General features: G+C 36.3%; 1 protein-coding gene across 1 annotated transcript in view; it reads left to right on the top strand.

Moving 5' to 3' along the window:
- The window catches only part of cdkal1 (CDK5 regulatory subunit associated protein 1-like 1), a 282,213-nt gene that overhangs the window by 172,782 nt on the left and 89,089 nt on the right, over window positions 1-20,342 (top strand). Inside the window, exon 11 of the mRNA XM_030158613.1 lies at window positions 15,754-15,934. Coding sequence (XP_030014473.1) covers window positions 15,754-15,934 — 181 coding nt within the window. The remainder of the gene's footprint in view (window positions 1-15,753; window positions 15,935-20,342) is intronic.

The following is a 20,342-nucleotide window of genomic DNA, read 5'->3' as shown; positions in this document are numbered from 1 at the left end:
TTTGTGACATGAAAATATAGCATTAATTGTGATGAAATTGGACATTTTTGACCTGAAAACATAGTTCATATGACCATCAACATGTTGCAACAGAACTGAAATCCTGTACATTTGCATAACTTGTATTTACCAACACAAAGTTCCTTTGGGGATTCACTTGTATTGATTTCTTATGCACAAAGACATAAATAAGACCTCTAAGCAAATTTTAGCCGATATATATATTATTGACAGTTTCAACATCAGCCATCACATATATAGGATGAAACTGACCTTTATCCATCAGTTTATTTAAAATATTTGACTTCCCAGTAATGATATAGACTATGGAGCACCACCATGTTTTATTTTGCCCTACCACGGCATTAAAGTGACCCAGAAATATTGATAATATTGTCCAGGGTGGGGAAGCAAAATTTACAATATTTTGAGGCAGGGATTGAAAGACAGTGTATGACCAATTAGTTTATTGAAAGTCATGAGAATTTATTTGCCACAAGAAAACTGACATAATAGAAAATGTTTTTATTCTATGTGTCCTCCTTCTTTCTCAATAACTGCCTTCACATGCTTCCTGAAACTTGCGCAAGTGTTCCTCAAATATTCGGGTGACAACTTCTCCCATTCTTCTTTAATAGTATCTTTCAGACTTTCTCATAATAGTTTTGCTCATAGTCATTCTCTTCTTTCCATTATAAACAGTTTTTATGGACACTCCAACTATTTTTGAAATCTCCTTTGGTGTGACGAGTGCATTCAGCAAATCACACACTCTTTGACGTTTGCTTTCCTGATTACTCATATGGGCAAAAGTTTCTGAAAAGGTATGGATAATAGTGTTAGGTATGATTATGACATCAATATATGTTTGGTTTCAAAACAACTGACGTAGTGCCTGCTGAGAAAAAACAATTAAATGTTCATTGTAAATTTTGCTTCCCCACCCTGTAGATAGGTGTCTTGCCATACTGGGACCTAGGTAAAGTCATTTTGGATGAATGTGGAGCGTACTGTTAATGTTGCAATAAACACTGATGAAAATTCATACAATCACACAAACTACATTTTATTGCATTTTACATGCGCAAAATGCAGAACCAAACCAGACCCTGAACCAGCAGCTTCTGAAACCCCTAGATAGAAATGAATCCAACCCAATGGGATAAGCAGAGTATCAATGTTACTGAAGTCTGCTGTTTATTTGTTAAGTAATCACTCGGCAGAATCCAATATTTAGTTTTATATTAAACAGAGAGGCTAGTATAAAAAACCCAGCATCACAGATAAAGTATGACTCTGTGAGAAACACTGTTGCATTTGAGGTAATGCAGAAATGACAGCAACAATGGTTATTGGTCAGTCCTTTTCAGTGCTAGAGAGTGAATGTTTCTCTGCTGCTGTGTGCTGAGCCACTGGGATGAAGTGGACTTATGCCAATACACTCAACAAACTAGAGCTGGGTCAGTTTTGGGAACTGAAGCACAGACTCTGGAGGAGGATACTCAGGAAACATTTCAGCAACTTGAAAAATTCCTCACACCCTCTGCATGACTCCTCACTAGGACTCACACAGCACCAAACTCATTTCTGCCTGTTAATACTGAACTCTATGCCCAAATGTTCAAGGGGGTACTTAAATATACATCCTTTTATTTGCAATACTTTATAAGCAAGTGACGACAAATGTAGTGTGAAGGTTTTTTTGTTTTTTTTTTAGTGTATAGTATTTTATTTTTGTGTCAGTTTTCAATGGTTGCTATTTATCATGTGGTATTTATAGTTATATACTTTGGCCATGGAGTGTGTTATGGCACAAGAATTTTCTCTTATCTTTTAAATTCACTGCTCTCATGATTTATAGATAAGGCATATTGTGAATTGGATCGCAGTGGTTGATCATTCTTTAACCCTTTAACAATGGCATTCTCTGCAATGCTGCATTTTGCACTTTACAGCATTCAAGTTAATGTAACTACTGAACCCTTTACGCTATTCTCAAAATTCAAATGGCATTGGAAAGCAGAGATCCTGAGCTTTCTGATACTATTCAACACTTTACAACAGCAACGTGGGACTCTATTGCAAGTAGAAAGGAACTGTTTCAAACTAAAAAATCCTTGGAAATAACAAAAAAATATGAAGCCATAATATGGATACTGAATGTTCAAGACCAAAAAGCATGTTTGAGCAGATGTAAAAGAGTTAAAAGTTTATTTCTGCAATCTCAAAAAGTTTTGTTACATTTACAGTTGTTTCTGATCATAAATATGCTAAAATCTTCAAGCTTGTTTTTTCTTTTTTGACTAAAACACACTGTTTTAAGCATTTATTATATATAATAATAATGATAATTAATAGCCAGATATTGAAAGTTATGTTCTTACTGAGAACAAAGGTGCAACAAATTGGCAAAAAATACATTTCCTGACACTTTTATTGCAAAGAAAACATGAAGACACCTAGGCGGCCTGTTACACTGGCAGTATTAAAAGAGTTAAAATATGTGTCGTCATTGTTTTGGAGGCATTGGTTCAGAGGACAATTGTAGCGTTCCAGTTGGGGTTGACCCACTCTGTCCAGTCTGTGTCCAGCTGGCGCCGCCGGTTGGACCTCGACTGGACAATCCTGTTGGACTGGGATAAGATCTACACAAGTCATAAATCAGGCACTGAGTCACTGGAAGCATAAGTCGATGGTGTACTGCTGCCATCTGAGAATTGGAACGTCCAAAACTGACGATAAACAGTCAGAATAGGTTCAACAGCTCCATTGTACACGTCCTGATTTCAATCCAACAGACAGGTCTTTGCATAAACCTCTCCTGAAAAAGAAATACAGGGACAACCAGTGGATAATTCTGCATGGCATTGTCGCTGCAAACTCTTTTATATGTTTTATTAATGTGGCTGTGGAAGAAAAATGAGCCTCATACAACCAGAGAGAGAGAGATGGCGCCTCACTATTTCTTGGAGTGCACTCATCTGACTGCTCTGTTTGTTTTGTTGGAAATCATTTTTAGCAGATGTGGAGAGGTTTTTTATTAAACTTTTTTTTTTTTTTTTTTAAGGTTTTGAATACACTTGCCAGCAGAAGAACAAATGTCAGGTATTGAACTTTGTTTCAGGCAAAGATAGCAAATGAGCAGGAGGAAGAAGGTGGAGAAGATGCTGAATGTTGATGCCGATCGAATTCAATATCTTAAGAGCGACTCGCAACTTGGATTTTTTCCACTTGATTTGGGATTGGAAGGAGGTCTACCCTGTAACAGATGGACAATTAATTTCTGAATATGTAGTGATGTAATTTTGGTAGCTACATAAATAGAAATATTACGTGTTTGTAGAGTTCACATAGTGATAAATAAATGTCACTTTTAAAAATATTCCCCTCATATTCACATATAGTGTATATATATGTATATGCGTGTGCTTGTGCAAGTAAGCGGATGGATTTGTGGCGTCTGTGTTCTCATTACCCTTCTCGAAGCCTAATGAAGTATGTGTGTGTCTGCATGTGTAAGCGTGTGTGTTAAATTGAACTGCAGTTCTGCTCTGCTGTGTTCAGGCTGTTTCATTAAATGATAAAGTTTACTGATGACTCCAGTGGGATCATTATTTACTCGGCTCTCCATTCATTGCACCACAGCCGGCGCGATCTTTACAAATGACCTGCTACATAAAAAGACAGAGGTTATTTTGCACTGCAGGTTAAAAGACGAATGACTCGGTATTCACTTAGTCGACCAACAGCACAGCCAACATGTTTACACACCATATTCAGAGTTACGTCTAATATTAGTTGTTCGGGGTGGGGGTGGGGGAAATAAAAATCAAATAAAAGTGAATTCTTGCGATCCCTTTTTAAGACAAACAATGGCAAATGAGATGGAATAATTCAAGGAAGCAAATGTAAATCTGAGAGCATTTCAAGGACAACATCACAGCTTTTATAGCACAGCCTGATTGTGTGTATCTGCGCTCATGCAGGGTTTTCACCTGAGTGCAAGCATAAGAGTGTTAGTGTAATATAATCACTCCGCACTCGGCTTGCTAACCCACAAGATCGAGTAGGAGAGAGCATGACTCCGAGGAGAGAACGAGCACGAGAGAGACAGGTTGAGGGGTCTTTGTGACAGTTTGACAGCTCCTCTCAAGGCAGCTGAAGCCGTCACCTGTCTCGTTCTGTCTCTTAACCAATAGCTCGTCTGTCACCTCTCTGCTGTCAAACATTTTTCAATTAGTGTTCACCTCTTTCCCATAGCGCATTTGTTAAAACACTATTTATTTAGCAGTGTCAGATTACAGCTGCTTACCTCACCCGCAGCTGTATTTTCAACACTTTCACAACTGCACCACAAACTCATTTTAAACAGGTAACGCTGCTGTAATGAGCTACATATGAGCACATACACTTCCTCTAATAGTTTACAGTACCCCTCTTTATGTCCCCAGTTTTCTGCACCTGAAAACCACACTTGCGTTTCTGATCACGTTTAAGCGCAGTACCTGCATAATCCGACCCAGCTCTGCAAATCAGCTCTATACAGTATTTCCTTAGTGGCAAATTGTGTTATGGTTTTTGCACAGTAATTACACTTTCAGCCATAGGTTTCCCATCATGGCCTGTCTGCTCGTTAAGCCGTAACGTCATTTCCTGTTTCTGGGTCCGCTGATACTTATTACTCCCAGTTCAATCTGCTACAGCAGTGTCCCCGAGTCCATAAAACACAGCCCGCTGTCATTGTGCCACTTTACAGGTGATGATGAAGAGTGGAGGAAGTGGATGAAGCTGATAAGTGACGTTACAATTTTTAGTTTGGAGCTAGTTTAGCTTACTAATATCCTGCCAATCCAGGACTTTATGAACTCCTTTATATAGATTAAGGCGTTTTATGAAGTGTTTCACATCTTCACACTTCATGTTTCAGGTCAGGTCAGCATTTTACCTGTGCTGTCCAGTTCAAGGAAAATAAAATAAAGTAAGCACGAAGTGAAGCGATGCACTGCCTTAAATGAACCAGGACCTTAAAGTGTACCTGTACTGGTCATGCTTACGACATTAATTGTGCTTTATGTACTACTTATAAGACAGGCACAAATTCAGTAAAATATCTACAAAAAATGCACCACACTGGACCTTTTTATTACTTGAATTACACGTGGGGGCAGAACCAATGGGGAGCAGCTGTTTCAGACTGGGAGTAACATACTCATGTTGATACTGGGTGGTCAGTGCGAGTAAACAAGCAGCAGTCAGTGACCAAGACTGAGTGGAAAGCACGAGTTTGCGTTTTTGATTTGTGCAGTTGTAAGGTTTGTACTCCGTCATAGTCCTAGGGATACGACCCAGTACTGGCCGATAATTTGTCATTTTAGCCTGATGTCTGCTGCACGAGAGTGACCAGTCCGTCACAGCCCAGGTGTGTGTGTGTGTGTGTTGTGTGTGTGCGTGTGTGTGCATATATATATATATATATATATATATATATATGTATGTATATATATGTATATATATATATATATATATATATATATATATATATATATATATATGTATGTATATATATGTATATATATATATGTATATATATATATATATATATATATATATATATATGTATATATATGTATATATATATATATATATATATATATATGTATGTATATATATGTATATATATATATATATATATATATATATGTATGTATATATATGTATATATATATGTATATATATATATATATATATATATATATATATATATATGTATGTATATATATGTATATATTATATATATATATATATGTATGTATATATATGTATATATATATATGTATATATATATATATATATATATATGTATATATATATATGTATATATATATATATATATATATATATGTATATATATGTATATATATATATGTATGTATATATATGTATATATATATGTATATATATATATATATATATATATATGTATGTATATATATGTATATATATATATATATATATATATATATATATATATATGTATGTATATATATGTATATATATATATATATATTATATATATATATATATATATATATATATATATATATATATGCATGTGCTTGTCAACACGCTATAATATAAGTTACCTGATGGAAATGCTAGTATTATATGTGAGCTTCTGTAATCGCTAGCAATGAAAATTTACCACAGTTACCCATTAAAACAGTATTTATAATGCTTAAAATCGTAATCCACTGCATCTGAACCTGAACTGGTGCATCACTAAAGAAAAAACTTACAGTACAAACATACAGATTTTGCTGTTGCTGACTCTTTTTGACCCAGAAATGAGTTTTACTGCACCATGACTTTAGACAGGAGTCATCATTCAGTAATGGATGAAAGGTCCAATCCAGGCTGTGAGATTAATTTGTGAAACACAAAATTTTCATGATGTAATTTTACTTTTTTCACAAAAAAAAAAAAAAAAACGTCAAGTTTGGAGTTGTCATTATTTGTAGGTTCTTATATTATTATTTGACTGGTCCAGCCCACTTGAGATCATATTTGGCCTTGAGCTAAATGAATATTGCATTTCTTTTGGTGGCTAAAATGGAATCACTTCTTTGGGGGCCCAACACTACACTTTAGCTCTATTTGCATGGGACTAGTATAACCTGTGGACCTTTGGTGATTTGGAAATCACCCCCCCCACATCTGTTGTCAATCCACACAGGATGAACAAAGTCTGTTTTTTACCCAAATTTACTGATATTTTTCCTCAGCTCTGATGTCAAGGGCAGGTTCCTCACTTAAAGATAACTGTTAAAAGACAGAAAAAATGTTCCTTACACTCTGTCATGCTTGTCACTCCATTTTTTCAGATGTCACATTTCTAAAAGACCTGAGTTTGCTCTTTTAGTGAACATCCTTGCGATACTGTATCGTGAGCCTCGTGGAGTTCCACTTAAAACACTTCTAAAACTCTGGTTTATCTTCACCAGCACAGCCTCCATCATCCTCAACTAGGAAATAGGCTGAATAAACAAACATGCTGAATATTCCATGAAATCATAGATGTCCATTAGCATTCTCACCTCTGCATTTGCTCAAATAGGGAGGTTAATCTGGGATGGAATTCATACTTTACAAATTCCAGACATGGCAGATTCACACAAGATTAAGATCACATACTTCCTCTGCAATTATTACATATTACCACAGATTCACAGGTATTTTTTTTTTTTACTACTGAACAAAGAACAAAAGAATGTACACGCATATACCAAAAGAAGTAAGGTATTAGAATCACCCCCTTCTGTCGTCGTGTCAGATGTCATTATAATTTTCCGCTAATGCAGATTGTGACCTGTTAAATCTGTAACGCAGTTTGAAATCCTCCTGCTACCTGAGTACTCGCCTGGCACCACTTCACTTACATCTGACAGGCCTGTCCTTCATCGGTGACGGCAGAGCGTGTGAAAAAAAGTGAGCAATAACTCCTTTCTCTCTCCGTGCCCCTGTAAATTGAGCTGCTTCGTGACACTGCCATTACCTCCAGCTGTCACTGCTAAATCAAACACTTAAGGGTCTGAATGATTACTCACACTCCTTACAAGAGTTCTTTTTTTTTGCCTTTTCCTCCAATTCCCACTGTCTCCTTTTAGAGGCAGAGAAACAATTTCTCTTGAATCCACTATTGTAAAAGTACATGAAATGCATACATGAAAGTGGCATAGTTTTACAGTAATGAAGATGAACTGAGGTAAAAAAAAAAAGAACCTCAAATTGATAGAAGTGAAGAAAATTAGGTAGATAAAGATAAAGGAGGGCGACAAACGACAAAGAACTGACCCGGATAAGACACGACAAATGTCAACTTCACTGACAATTTTCCATTAAATGTATTTCAGGCAACAGTAATGATATGTGTTACACTTCTGACATGCAACGTCTCTGTGTAGGCGTTTTGATTGGTTTTGATCACATCTTCAATAAAGGCTCAGTCTTTGTAAATCACTGCAAAAAAAAAAAAAAAGATGCAGATGGACTTTAAAACTGCTGTGTTTATATTGTATGTTGAAGGGAATTAACGTGAGTGCGTTTTATAGCAGATATTCATTTGAAGACAGTTTGTATGTTTCAAGGTGTAAAGTTTGATCAGCAGTGAATGGCCAGTTTTCATTTGGGTTTTCAGCTTTAGACGTTAAAAATTGACAGCACAGACCATTTTACGAGGATTTTTTGGGGCAGAAAGTTAGAATAAGAGTATATACATTGCAAGTTGTAACTAAAATGTACATTTTGTGTGTTTCTATCCACTCCTCATGTGAATATAATACACCAATTCCTCACCCATCATCATTTTCATGGTATAAAAGCCTGTTATGTGTTATATGTAGGGTGTAATCCAATACAATACTCCCTGAGCTGTTGATTAAGGACCAGAGAGTTATATGTATTTTGACAAAAACCTGAACAAGACTGCCAACTTTTGCACATGAACAGAAGTGCACAACTGATGGCATTTCTGTTTCTTGTATTACATCAGTAAACATGGCAGTCTCTTTATTGGTTCACACATGCAACTATTTGCATTAACAAAACCAAAATGGCTACGTTTCCACTTTGTTTATTTCAATGAACCAATTCAACGTTTAAAAAAAAAAATATGTAGCTGTTCCTGCCACAACTGTTCTAAAGTGACTGAAGTGAAAATAAGTAGAGTTTGACTTATTTCATTGAGGTTTTTCTTGTCACAAAACAGGAAATGATCTTGAATTATTTTGATTTGCTGATGAACCAAACAAACACCTCACTCTATTAAACAATGATTATGTCTCACTGGAAAATCATTGTTACACAGTTGATTATGGGTTACTAATCTTCAGTCTGCCCAGTTGTTATTCAGTCCCCTCACACACACACACACACACACACACAGTAGAACTGCCATGGTCCATCTTGATATTTCATGTATTTTAGTTTTTGTAAGACAGTAACTTTCAATTTGATGACAAATCTCCCCAAAGCAAACCCTTCCCATCTCCATCTTTCTCCATCTTCTCATTGTAATGTCTCTCCCTCCACTGTCTCCACTGACTCCTACGCTGAAGCCTCCCCAGCGTGGCACACATTATCATTTCAGAGAACACACATACAGCACACACACTGCAGCACAGATGGGCGGCATGGTCTCTCTCTGACAGATGAATAGGTAAATATTTACCTTCCCAGATTGTCTTTCTTCTACCCTCATCCTTCCATTCCTCCACCCATCGCCTACCTCTCTACACCTCGATGCCATGCACATCTCTCTCTCCCTTTTTTTTAAATTTTTTTTTTATTGCTGTCGTTTTTCAGGGTTCTTTTGTCCCAGTGGTCTTGCCTTCATCTTATCTCCGAAGCCGCTCACAGGCATCTGTTGTGCAAACATGCTTGCATACACATGCATATATTTTGAATATATGATTAAGAGGGTAGTTTTGTGTATATGGAAACTCATTCACACAAGCATTTGTGTGAGTGAGTGAAGGCCTCAACAAACAGAGTCGATAAGAATTGTCCACAAGACAATGGCTTGTTTCATGAAGCTTAATTCAGTCTTCTGAGGCAGACAGGGGACTCTCTGTGTGCTTATCATGAGTTTTAATTAAAAGACTTTGGTCTCCTATGAACAGATTGGTCCTGTGTAAATGCTAACTCAGATTGGCATATTATGGCTAATAGAGGCCACCGTCTTATGGGACGAAGTCTCTCTGCCTTCATTGAGCAGGAGGGAAATGACAGGAACAGAGCACACACCTATTGTCCTGCTTGATAATAATGGTAATATTGGTATCATCATCTCATTCAGTGACTCAAGCCTCTAGCATCTTTAATTTTCAAGTGTTGGAGGCCTGGAAGCGCAACAAACCATCTTGTATATCTACACAGACAGTACAGCAGTTCAGCGTGCCTTTAGTATGATTGTATGTGTTGTAGCTGCTAGAGATACAAACAGGGAAATGGCAGCTAATTTAGTCATTTCCATGTAACATCGCCCGCCATTATCACAGAGAACAGACCCTGTTAGTGGCCTTTTCCACTGAGACACAGACATGGTTGAGAGGACTGAACATTATGTATATGGGGCTTGAAGACTTGAATATATTCACACCTTTTCATCTAGAATGTGTATCAAACCATGTCTGAAGTCGGTTCAAACAAGTGGATGCCAATCTGTTCTGAATAATTCTTGAAATAACTTACTGGAAAGGGGGTTATAATCGTAACCTGTTTATAGGATGTTATATGTAGAATTTAGAGATATGCTTTCTGTGAAAGCATTACATTTGATTAGAATTGGAAATTTATGTTTATGTCAATTTTCTTGTTTTTAATATATGTTTTTGCACATTTTAGGGCTAGGTGATAATCTCATATAGGTTAATGTTAATAAAAACTTGACAGCAATCATAATCTATCTGAACTTATTACTATAGGTGAATTTAAAACTATTTTAAAGGAGCATGAAATCAATGAGCTTGGTTAATGTAACTGTTTTTAAACTTGAACAAATGATTGTTTTGTAACCATCAGTTTTAAGTTTTTGTATTATATGTTGATTATGTCTTGTCTTATCAGAAACTGTGTTATGCCGCTTTTCTTGGCCAGGTCACTCTTGAAAAAGAGATTTGCAATCTCAGTGAGGCTTTTTTTTTACCTGGTTAAATTATATAAATATATAAAGGCTTTGGACGTTTTTACTCTAAATGGGTAGATCGGATGCACAGAAATGATTATGATCTCCACAAAGCACCACATGGCATAGATTTTCTCTTCTGGTGAGTAAATATTGGAAGGCTCTTAGATACACTGACAGGTACATGTTTGTATGTTGTCATGCAGTAAAACATTCTGAAGTGACTACTGCATTTTGGTTCTATTTAGAGGTGTATTGTTTCTTTACTGTCTGAAATGGGTGCATTCACTCACTGATATCTTTAAAAAAAAAAGTGTGGAATACAGGCACATTTCATGAAACAAGTAGGATCTGATAAATTCAGAAGTTTGTACTTTTTGCATTACTAAAATACAGCTCTAAATGGCAGAATTATCGAATTATATATTATGATAGCTATCATTACTGATTGATATGGGGGAAAAAATCATGATCACATTTCTTGCCATATCTTCCAGCCCTATGATATATTGGTTTTTTTTGTTTTTGTTTTTCTCATTTTTACTTTATTTTGTCATCCACATTAGTCCTATAAATGTAAACTCTGTACATTACATAGATGTGATTTTGGAGCTTTTATGACCATGTCTAATTTGATTTGATAATACATTCGATAATATCTAACGTCTCTGTTCTTTCTACTTTCCCACCCTTAATGAGCATCATTTGCCCCCCCCATCTTGAAGTCTTCACTTTGCAGAATGTACACTTTTGTCTTCTCTTGCTGCGCTGTTGAAATTTAGTCCCATTGATATCATTCTGTAATCAATACTAATCGCTGTTAACGCCTTCAGTGGCCTGACGTACCAGATAATGTCTCAGGTGATAAATCCTGTCCTGCTCTGTTGCTTTATCTCCCTTTCTCAGGCCAAACAGGCTCATCTTGCTCTGTCAGTGCTTTTGAGCTAAAATTTACATGTATTTTCAGATATGCGCTGATTTGATCTGTTAATCATATGTAGTTGCTCTGTGTAAGTAAAAATATGTGCACTTGTACAAATCCTTTTTTATGCAATTGCTGTCAAAACTTAAGCTTTTCAGTTGTAAACTATGCTTTTTTTTGACAGAGCTTATTGGATACATACATTAATGGTAAATTTATGTGCTGTGGTTCATGACAGAAGTTGATTCCAGCACAGACATAAAATAAAAACATGTTTTTTTTTTCTGTTTTGGAGTTTTTAAAATATCCCTCTGCCTGCAAAAGCTTAATTGAAAGCAGGTTGAGCTGAAACCTAATCTGCTGTCGATGGTGATTTCCTCCTTTTCTGTGCCTGCATCTTCACCGCCCCGTTTCTCACACTCTGTTTTTGAAAGGTGAACAATAACAAGATACATTTCTCCTGTCTCATTTTAACAAGGAGAGTATCAGTGTGGTTCTTGTTCATTAGTATCACACATCACACTTCCATCACCCTTAGATCTGGGAGAGACATAGGTGTCAAAATGACTGTGTGCGCGTATGTGTGTGTGTGTTTTTTTTTTCTTTCCCCTTCCTTCTCAGCCTCCACCTTATGAAAATCCTCAAAAGCCAATTCACACCAGTCTCTCTGCCTGCTCTCTCTCTCTATATTCTATCTCTATGTGTTACCTTACTCCCCTGGCCTGAATTGTACTTTTTTTTTTTTTTTTTGCAGTTATTGTGCAAATTTTATCAGTACTGCTGTAGAAGTGGAAAGGACACTGACCACCTACTGTGTATAACTCCACACCGCCAATGTACAGTAGCAAATTACATCTAAACTCTACCACAAAATAATAAAAAAAATAAAGAAAGAAACAAAAAACATTCCACTGGGGCCAGAAAAAAAGTGTTTCTTTATTCACCTTGCTAATTTTATTTTAGATATTTGAATGTAGGAAAAGTCAGTATAGCCTCAGAGGAACCAGCATTTAAAAAAAAAATAAAAATAAAAAAAATAAGCTAAGGCAAGAACAAATTAAAAAAGTAGATGTATTTCCATTAGAGGGGTTAATCTTTGAAACGGCCTGGAAGATCAATTCAAACGGTCTAAAACAAATAAAACTTTTAAAAAGATGTACAAATTAACTATTATCCAAAAATATCGACCTCAGGATTGACTAAAGAAAATATTTGTTTAAAAGACTAGGATTAATGTTGGTAGTTGAGATAAGGACATGATTTATCTGAATTAAATTTAAATATGTATTCTCTTCTGTTGTATATCTAGCAATACATATTAAAATTTTGTTTGTTTGTTTTCATGTGGAAACATTGTGTTAATTGTAAATAGAGTTAGGTAAAATAAGTCTGAACTTCAGCCTAAACCTTTTAGGTTGCATTAGATATGGAACAATGGATATGTTGGTTTGGTTTGTTGTTTAAAGTAATTAACGACCGAATAAACTACTACTGCTGCTACTAATTCAGTGTTATTTCTTTTAGAATAACATTGAATTGTACTAAATACTCCGTCTTTACCCATAATATTCTTTGCTTGAAGAAGTGTTTTTACATGATTGCATTAAATGTAAATGAGCAGCATTAATTTCCTGCAGTGTGGGTTCATTCTGGCACAGTAGGAAGCCTTTGGATCAGTGTAAAGTATATTTTCTCATTTTCTGGACACTACCATGATTAATTATTGAGGGAAGTTCATAGGCTGGAATTTCTTTCTTTTACCACAAAGTAGAGAATTTAAACCATGTATTTTTCTTAAATACTCAGGAGGCTTTAGAAACACTATTTTCCAGTTATTTTAATCACAATTAAATAATCACTCTCATTTATTCATTCACTTGGTGCATGCTGACTTTCTATTTTTCATAACATTTAGTTTCACTTTTGTATAGGATACTTGTCAGGCAGATCTCAGAGGTCAAGGATTTCTGTGCCTGTAGGCCATTGGTTAATATTAATGACCATCAGCCAATTGGTGCTCATCAATAGGTCAGAGGTTATCATGGGGTTGCAGATGCACTAAGTTAATGTAATTAAAGATGCATCATGTTGTCGATTGCGGAGAAAATGTCTTAATGTCTCTGTCGAGCTGTCTCTTTGTTTCGCTCTGTTGTTTGTGTTTCATTTGTTTGCCTATTGTCTTAATTAATTTCTTTTTGTTAGAAATTCTCAGCGTGACATGAATCTGTACAATTTGAAAATATGCCTACATGTCCTTAATTTATATTCCACTGCTGTCTTAATTTTGTGTGGGCACATCTTTAGTCATGTGTCTCCCAAAACAGAGCACTGAATTTCTTTACCCTCGCTATCGTCTTCCTTTCTCTGTTTAATTTTATCCAAAGACTTGTTGAAGGAAATCCAGTTGTCTGCCGTTAATAAACCCTGGCAACTTGCAGAATCCTGTTTGCATATCACACATTGCTTGAGGAGTCTGTCTGTCCTTCTTGTAAAATGACTAATGCTTTTATAGGCAGTTTATTATCAAAGCCTGTTTATATTGAGAAGGATTTTCACTTTTATTCTGATTTGGATACTATCTCAAAGAAGGAAATCCTCAAAAACAGAAAGCTGGGAAGCTAGACTGACTAATAATTTGGAAATAGCTGCTGCTGCGATATTTACCTAGTCCTAAATTTGTCCTTTCATGGAAACTGGCAGCCACTGCAGATGATGTTGGACTCTTATAGGATCAAACCTTAACGTTGCGTACACTGACAGCAACACTCACTCACTGACTTCTTATTACTGTTCTCTCATGAGTTACCCAAAGGCTGTCAATACAAACGAAATACATGGAACCGATCAATTCATCTATTCTCATTCCCCGCTGGCTTCAAATAATCCTATGAGCAAAGTGATCAATAATCACTAACTAATGATTGGTAGCAGAGGTTTCTAATCAGGTTTTGATTGGCTCAATGAGTCCACGGGGGAAGACTTGTCTCTCCTTTAAAGCTGTGTTTCTTTTTTCCCCAAGGTGTGGGAAAATGTGTATGATTTGTAGATGGCAGATAAGTGTGTGTAATTGATTGAGCAGGAATTTAAGGTTAATTACTCTGCTTCTAACATTTTAGAAGCATTCTACCAAATTTAATATATAGTTAAAACACATTTACTTCTCACCATTGTAAGTATTTTGTTTATTAGCTTCACAAAAATGGCATGAGGTTATCCTTGCAATACTACCAGGCTCAGTCCCATCTGCCTTAGTGGAGGTCTACGCTCTCCGAGTGCTTTTCTAGTTTTTGCTGTGTTTACCTCCATCTTGCCGATGATTCGAACAGAATTATGGGAGATTTCTCCTACCCCTCTGTTTGTAGTGTGGTCCTGAAAAATGTCCGTTTCGAGAGCACAGTTGGCCTTTTCTTTTAAAACCATCAAACAATGGAACCAGCTGCCGGATAGTCTGAAGTTGTCTATTGATCTGAATAGTTATTCACAAAATTAAAAAAAACCCAAAAACATTTCCTCAATTCCCAACCGTGCCAACATGAGATGCAATGACATCTTTTTAATATGGACCCGTGTTATATATTCACTGGCAAATATTTTGAATGTATGTTTAATGGTTGATGAATTAGGACAAATGGACTTTTTAAGCATGATTTTATAACCTGTGTTTTAGGAATGAAGTATGAAGAAATTGCATTTTTAGGAAACAATATGACATTTATGAAACTGAAATAAATATATAAGTTTTTAACTACTGTAATTATGAGCTAAGGTTAGTTTTGCATTGCATGTAATGTAAATGTTCTGTATTGTGTGCACACCTGCCCTGGGACAGCAGATGGAAAGTATTTTGTAGCTAACTCTGGTGCAAAGCATCTCTTCTATTTGAGATTCATATATTTGTACATTGTCCCTGACAAATAAACAATAAACTACACTGAACAGCCCTCCCCCTTAGCCCTTTCCCTCTGACTCATCGAGGATTGGGACACCCCTACCCCTTCATATGAATGCGCAAAATGGAGGGGGGGGGGCAAGGGGTGAATTGGAATTGGGCCGAAGTCTTTCTCAAGGATGCTTCAGTATCACTTGTTTTTAAGCATATCTTACAATCAATCAAAAACTGTGCTTAAATCCCTGGCTTTTCTCTCTTTAGGGTCCCGGGTGTAACCATTGCGACAGATATAATCTGTGGTTTTCCCGGTGAGACGGAGGAGGACTTTCAAGAGACGATAGAACTGGTGAAATGCTACAAGTTCCCCAGTCTGTTCATCAACCAGTTCTATCCCAGACCTGGTACACCTGCTGCTAAGATGGAGCAAGTGCCAGCACATGTGGTAAGAGCAGACCAGCACACTTCTCTGACAGTCAGAATTAACTTTTACACTAATAACAGTGATTTTCTGATTGGATTGCCATTAGTTCCTTGTACACAAAAGACGTTTGATTTTTTTTTTTCTTCTGCTCAAAACAAATAAATTAATGAATGAAAATGAATGGATAGTTATGATGTTACCACATATCACAGGTCATTCACTTTTACATCCAAATAACCAAACATACTGTGTGCAGCACAAGGCTGTATGCAGTGGAAATCTTTAGCTGTATTGTGAACTCTAAACCCTAAAAACTCTATGTTTGTTTATGCACACAAATGTATGTATTCTGTCATTCTGGAGCGACAGCCTGTTCTAGTTCTGTCATGACTTCTATGTGACTTCCTATACAGCTAATCCTGAAAGCCTGTATCAGTTCCTCTTCCACACTGATAGATTTAAACATTCCCAGTGCATATATGAAAGTATTTTGACAGCTGGGATGTGCAAACACCAGCCACAATGATTGACTGTGATGGTTAGAAATATCTGGCAGTTCAACAACCACACACCACTGAGTAGTTTGACAAAAAACAAAACAAAAATAAACCCAAACCCAAAAGGTAAGAACTGTCTATTTTTATTTCCCATGGGTTTCAGAATACTGTAGTTTCTCCCCAACTTCTCCACAAGAGGCCTTTTGGCATAAATATCTAAAGAGTAACTGCTGGAAAGACACTGTGGTTAACACTTAGCCCCAGAGGTTGACGTTTCATCTGGATCTCCTACTGTTAAAGCTGTGGAACTGCTGATAGATACTCCGTCGTGCATTTCCCCTTCCTCTCTCGTTCCACTGCCAAGTGAAACAATTAGTGGCTAATGAAGCCATAATTGTTAACAAAGCTGTGTCATGGCTCTGTGTGTGTATGTGTGTGAAAGATGGAGAGAGAGCGAAACAGATTGAACATATCACTACGAGCATCGGCACAGTTTCTTTGAGCAACTTTACGTGATTCATTTTGTTTTGACCTCATCAATCGAACTTTTTCTTTGATGCTGAGGAATGAGGCGTAATGACACATAACAGTCTGATGAAAGGCTTTTCTGCATAAAATGGTTTTAGTTGCTTTTTAAAAGACCTTAGAGAATCAACACAATCTTCAGATGAGGGGAAGTGCATTTCATGGTCCGCCTGGGGAAGGTCACCCACCCCTTCCTTTTTTTTGCTGCAATAAGTAAAAGTAATGTCCAATGATTTCTGGCCAAATGACCTAAGGTTCAGAGTGTAGGACTTTTAACAGTATATTTGGTGAAGTTAGCATCAAGATGTAAACTGAATACTGAATTTATGCGACAGCCACATGAAGAAAGACAGGATAAGCCTTGCTTCAGTATTTACAGTCTGAAGTAAAGGGTTGTCAAGAGATGAGAAGTACATAATAATAATCTAATCAGGGATAAAAACTTCCATTTCAGCCTTGGACACAACCTTTTTGCAAGACATTTTTAAGTATTCCTCAAATGAATAAGAACCGTTCTGGTCTGGAATGACCTTGTAGGGACATTGATTTGACACACAATTTTTTTCTGAGACTGGATTGCATGGAGGAGCCAAAGAAATTCATTTTTTCCCTCATTTTATGAATTCGCATCAACTACTTCCCATATTATCTGATTTCAACTGTAGTTAGATATCAACTAAGCATTGCTTGATATCAAATAAAAAAATCAGTTGAAGTGTGTAATCTAAAAAAATGTTTGACATACATCAGTGTGGTAGGAGGTATTACCAAAGTGGTTATTAAGCTGTACTACAAAGATTTCACATAAAAACAAAATGGGACCTAACACTGCACCGTGAGGCACACCACATGAAAAAAGCACAATAAACAGAGTAATAATGTTAGTGAACACTTAACCTGGGCTTTATTTTATTTTTTGGGTTGATTAACATTTTACTCTTAGAATAAAATAATGTTTTGCACAAATGTATTGTTTTACTGTTAATCTCACTGAGTTTTTGACCGAAGAAAAAAATGCTATACAACATAATGCAACATACATGTTTTACGATTTGTAGAGGCATATAGCGTATCTTTTTCTTTGGTCTTGTTTTTTAGTTTGACCCCCACTGCTGTACACTATATTTTCTGTCTCTTTCAGAATTTGCACTCTATCCCTCTTTACCATCAAAGTGTTGACACATCTCTTTCAAGTAGAGTGTCTTCATAAGTCATTCTCTTTTTCCCCTCCTCCCTCCTTCCTCTCTTCATACTCTGAGGAGAAGCTGTGTCTTAGAGGGATCACTCCCTAGACAACTACATTGCTGCTTCTCGCCTTATCTTTTTTTTCTCCCTCTTTCCGTTCTTTCTCCTCCATCTGTCTCATCCCACTTTTATTGTCGGCAGTTGGATGTCAGCACGCATCAGTCCAAGTCTTCAGTCCACTGGTAACTGTTTGATTGTCAGACATTAGTGCTGATTTTCTTACAAAAAAATCCTTTTACTGCTCAATTAACCCATTTTATTTGACAGGTTTGTTTTTTTTTTTGGTCTTTTTAACACATGCTTGTGTCTATTTAATGATGACTCACTGATAGGGTTATGAAAATCACTGATCACACATTTTAAGTTGCACATGAAGCACCAGTTCACTGTATTTTTAGGTACCACCACAAAGAAAACCCCCTCTCTTAAATTATTATTCTGTATTTTAAGTATTATTTTCTTAATTTTAATTTGATATTTTTGAGGTTATAGGTCTCTGTGTGAGACAGACAATAGTAAGAGGCAACAAAGAGAATAAAAAACTGAAGGTAGTTTGTTTTTAACCAGTACACCTGCTTTGGTGGATAAAGCTGCACACAACATCACATCATCAGTCAGCATGCACCTGTTCTTACCCTCACACATACACACACACACATAGAAAGACAGATACACACACACAGCGAGTGGTGGCAGCTAGGCGACGTCTAGGCCATGTAGGGTCAGTCATTAATAAAGTGCAGCAGATGGTTTGTCTGGAACACAACTGTGTTAAATAACCACAGGAGGGATGGATGGAGAAGGAAGCAGAAACAGGAGGAGGCCTTATAAGACAATGTAAGGCAGGAGGGAGACTAGGCAGAAAAGCTAAGGGGGAAAGGTAGATGGATGGAGCAAATAAAGTGAGATGGAAAATAAGAGCTATGGGGACTGGCCCATGAAGGGGCCTGAGGGGTCATCATCCTCTTTGAAACTTGATTGGCTACCATAAGTGCTTACCTGCATCATGGAGCAGCTGATGGGTTGTGAATAGGTGCCTGAGGTTGCCTGTTAGTAAACTAGCATTAGTGCAGTTTTACAGTATTTTTTCCAGACTCGCCACATTTGTTAAGAATGATTTTAGTTCCAGCACAAAGTGATTTATAATTGCCTAGCAGGACAGATGGATTGAAGGTGGTTTTGGTTTTGGAGTTGGAGCAGGGCTAGAGGTGGGTGTTTGGTAGGATATGGAGAAGCACATCAGTGTATTTATTGTATTGTATTTTAATTGTATTTTGTACTGTGAAGCACTTTGTGACTCCCTGTCTGTGCAAAGAGTTCTATAAATAAAATATACTTATTTGGTAACTTATAATCTAGTAGTGGTACTATTAAGTTATTTTTTGTTTTATTATCTTTAAGAATGTGCATATTTTTTTCACTGGCAAGGAGTTTTTGAATAACATTTTCATGCACTTATGTACTGCTATGCAGCTGATTATGTTTTGTTTTATTTTGGTTTGGTTATGTTTTTTTTAGCAAAATGAGCACCCTGATTCTGACTTAAGAACCAAACACCTAAATTGCTAAATTACTAAAGACTATTAAAGAACAAGTGTCATGTAAAATGAATACAGAAAAACCCTTATGTCCACAGATACCACTTTCAATGAAAAAATGCTGCTTATTGCTGTGGATGTCTGTAGCCTATGGTGTACCACCTCAATATATATATAACTGTTATTACAACTCACAGATACTTTGGTCCAAAAGTTACATATTGTTTTAGTCTGAAATGCAGCTCAATATTCATTCACAGAAAATCACTGCTGTTCTGCTAATATAAGTTAATAACTGAAAATCACACTGTGTCACGTTTCTGGATTAAAATCAATTAAAAATAGCCAGGCCTATGTTACATATTTTCTGAACTTTCGTACTTACATTATGTCAGACGTTTCCAATGAAATTCAGAGAAATACATTATCTATTCAGTGCGTATAGTACATTCCAAACTGTCATTTAAGCCTCGAAAATCGTTGAGGTTTCCTTCATTTGGAATGCCATTCAGAGAGACATTTACAGGCAAATCAAGTTGAAAATGTTCATTACAAATACTCTGTGAAAACACTTCCACACTGAGGTGAAATGTCTTGAACTGATCACTCCTGAGATATTTTCCG

Source organism: Sphaeramia orbicularis, chromosome 16 (genome assembly GCF_902148855.1).
Source record: "Sphaeramia orbicularis chromosome 16, fSphaOr1.1, whole genome shotgun sequence".
In the NCBI taxonomy this organism is placed as follows: domain Eukaryota; kingdom Metazoa; phylum Chordata; class Actinopteri; order Kurtiformes; family Apogonidae; genus Sphaeramia; species Sphaeramia orbicularis.
The sequence above is the reverse complement of the archived record's forward strand: the minus strand, read 5'-3'. Positions and strand labels throughout refer to the sequence as shown.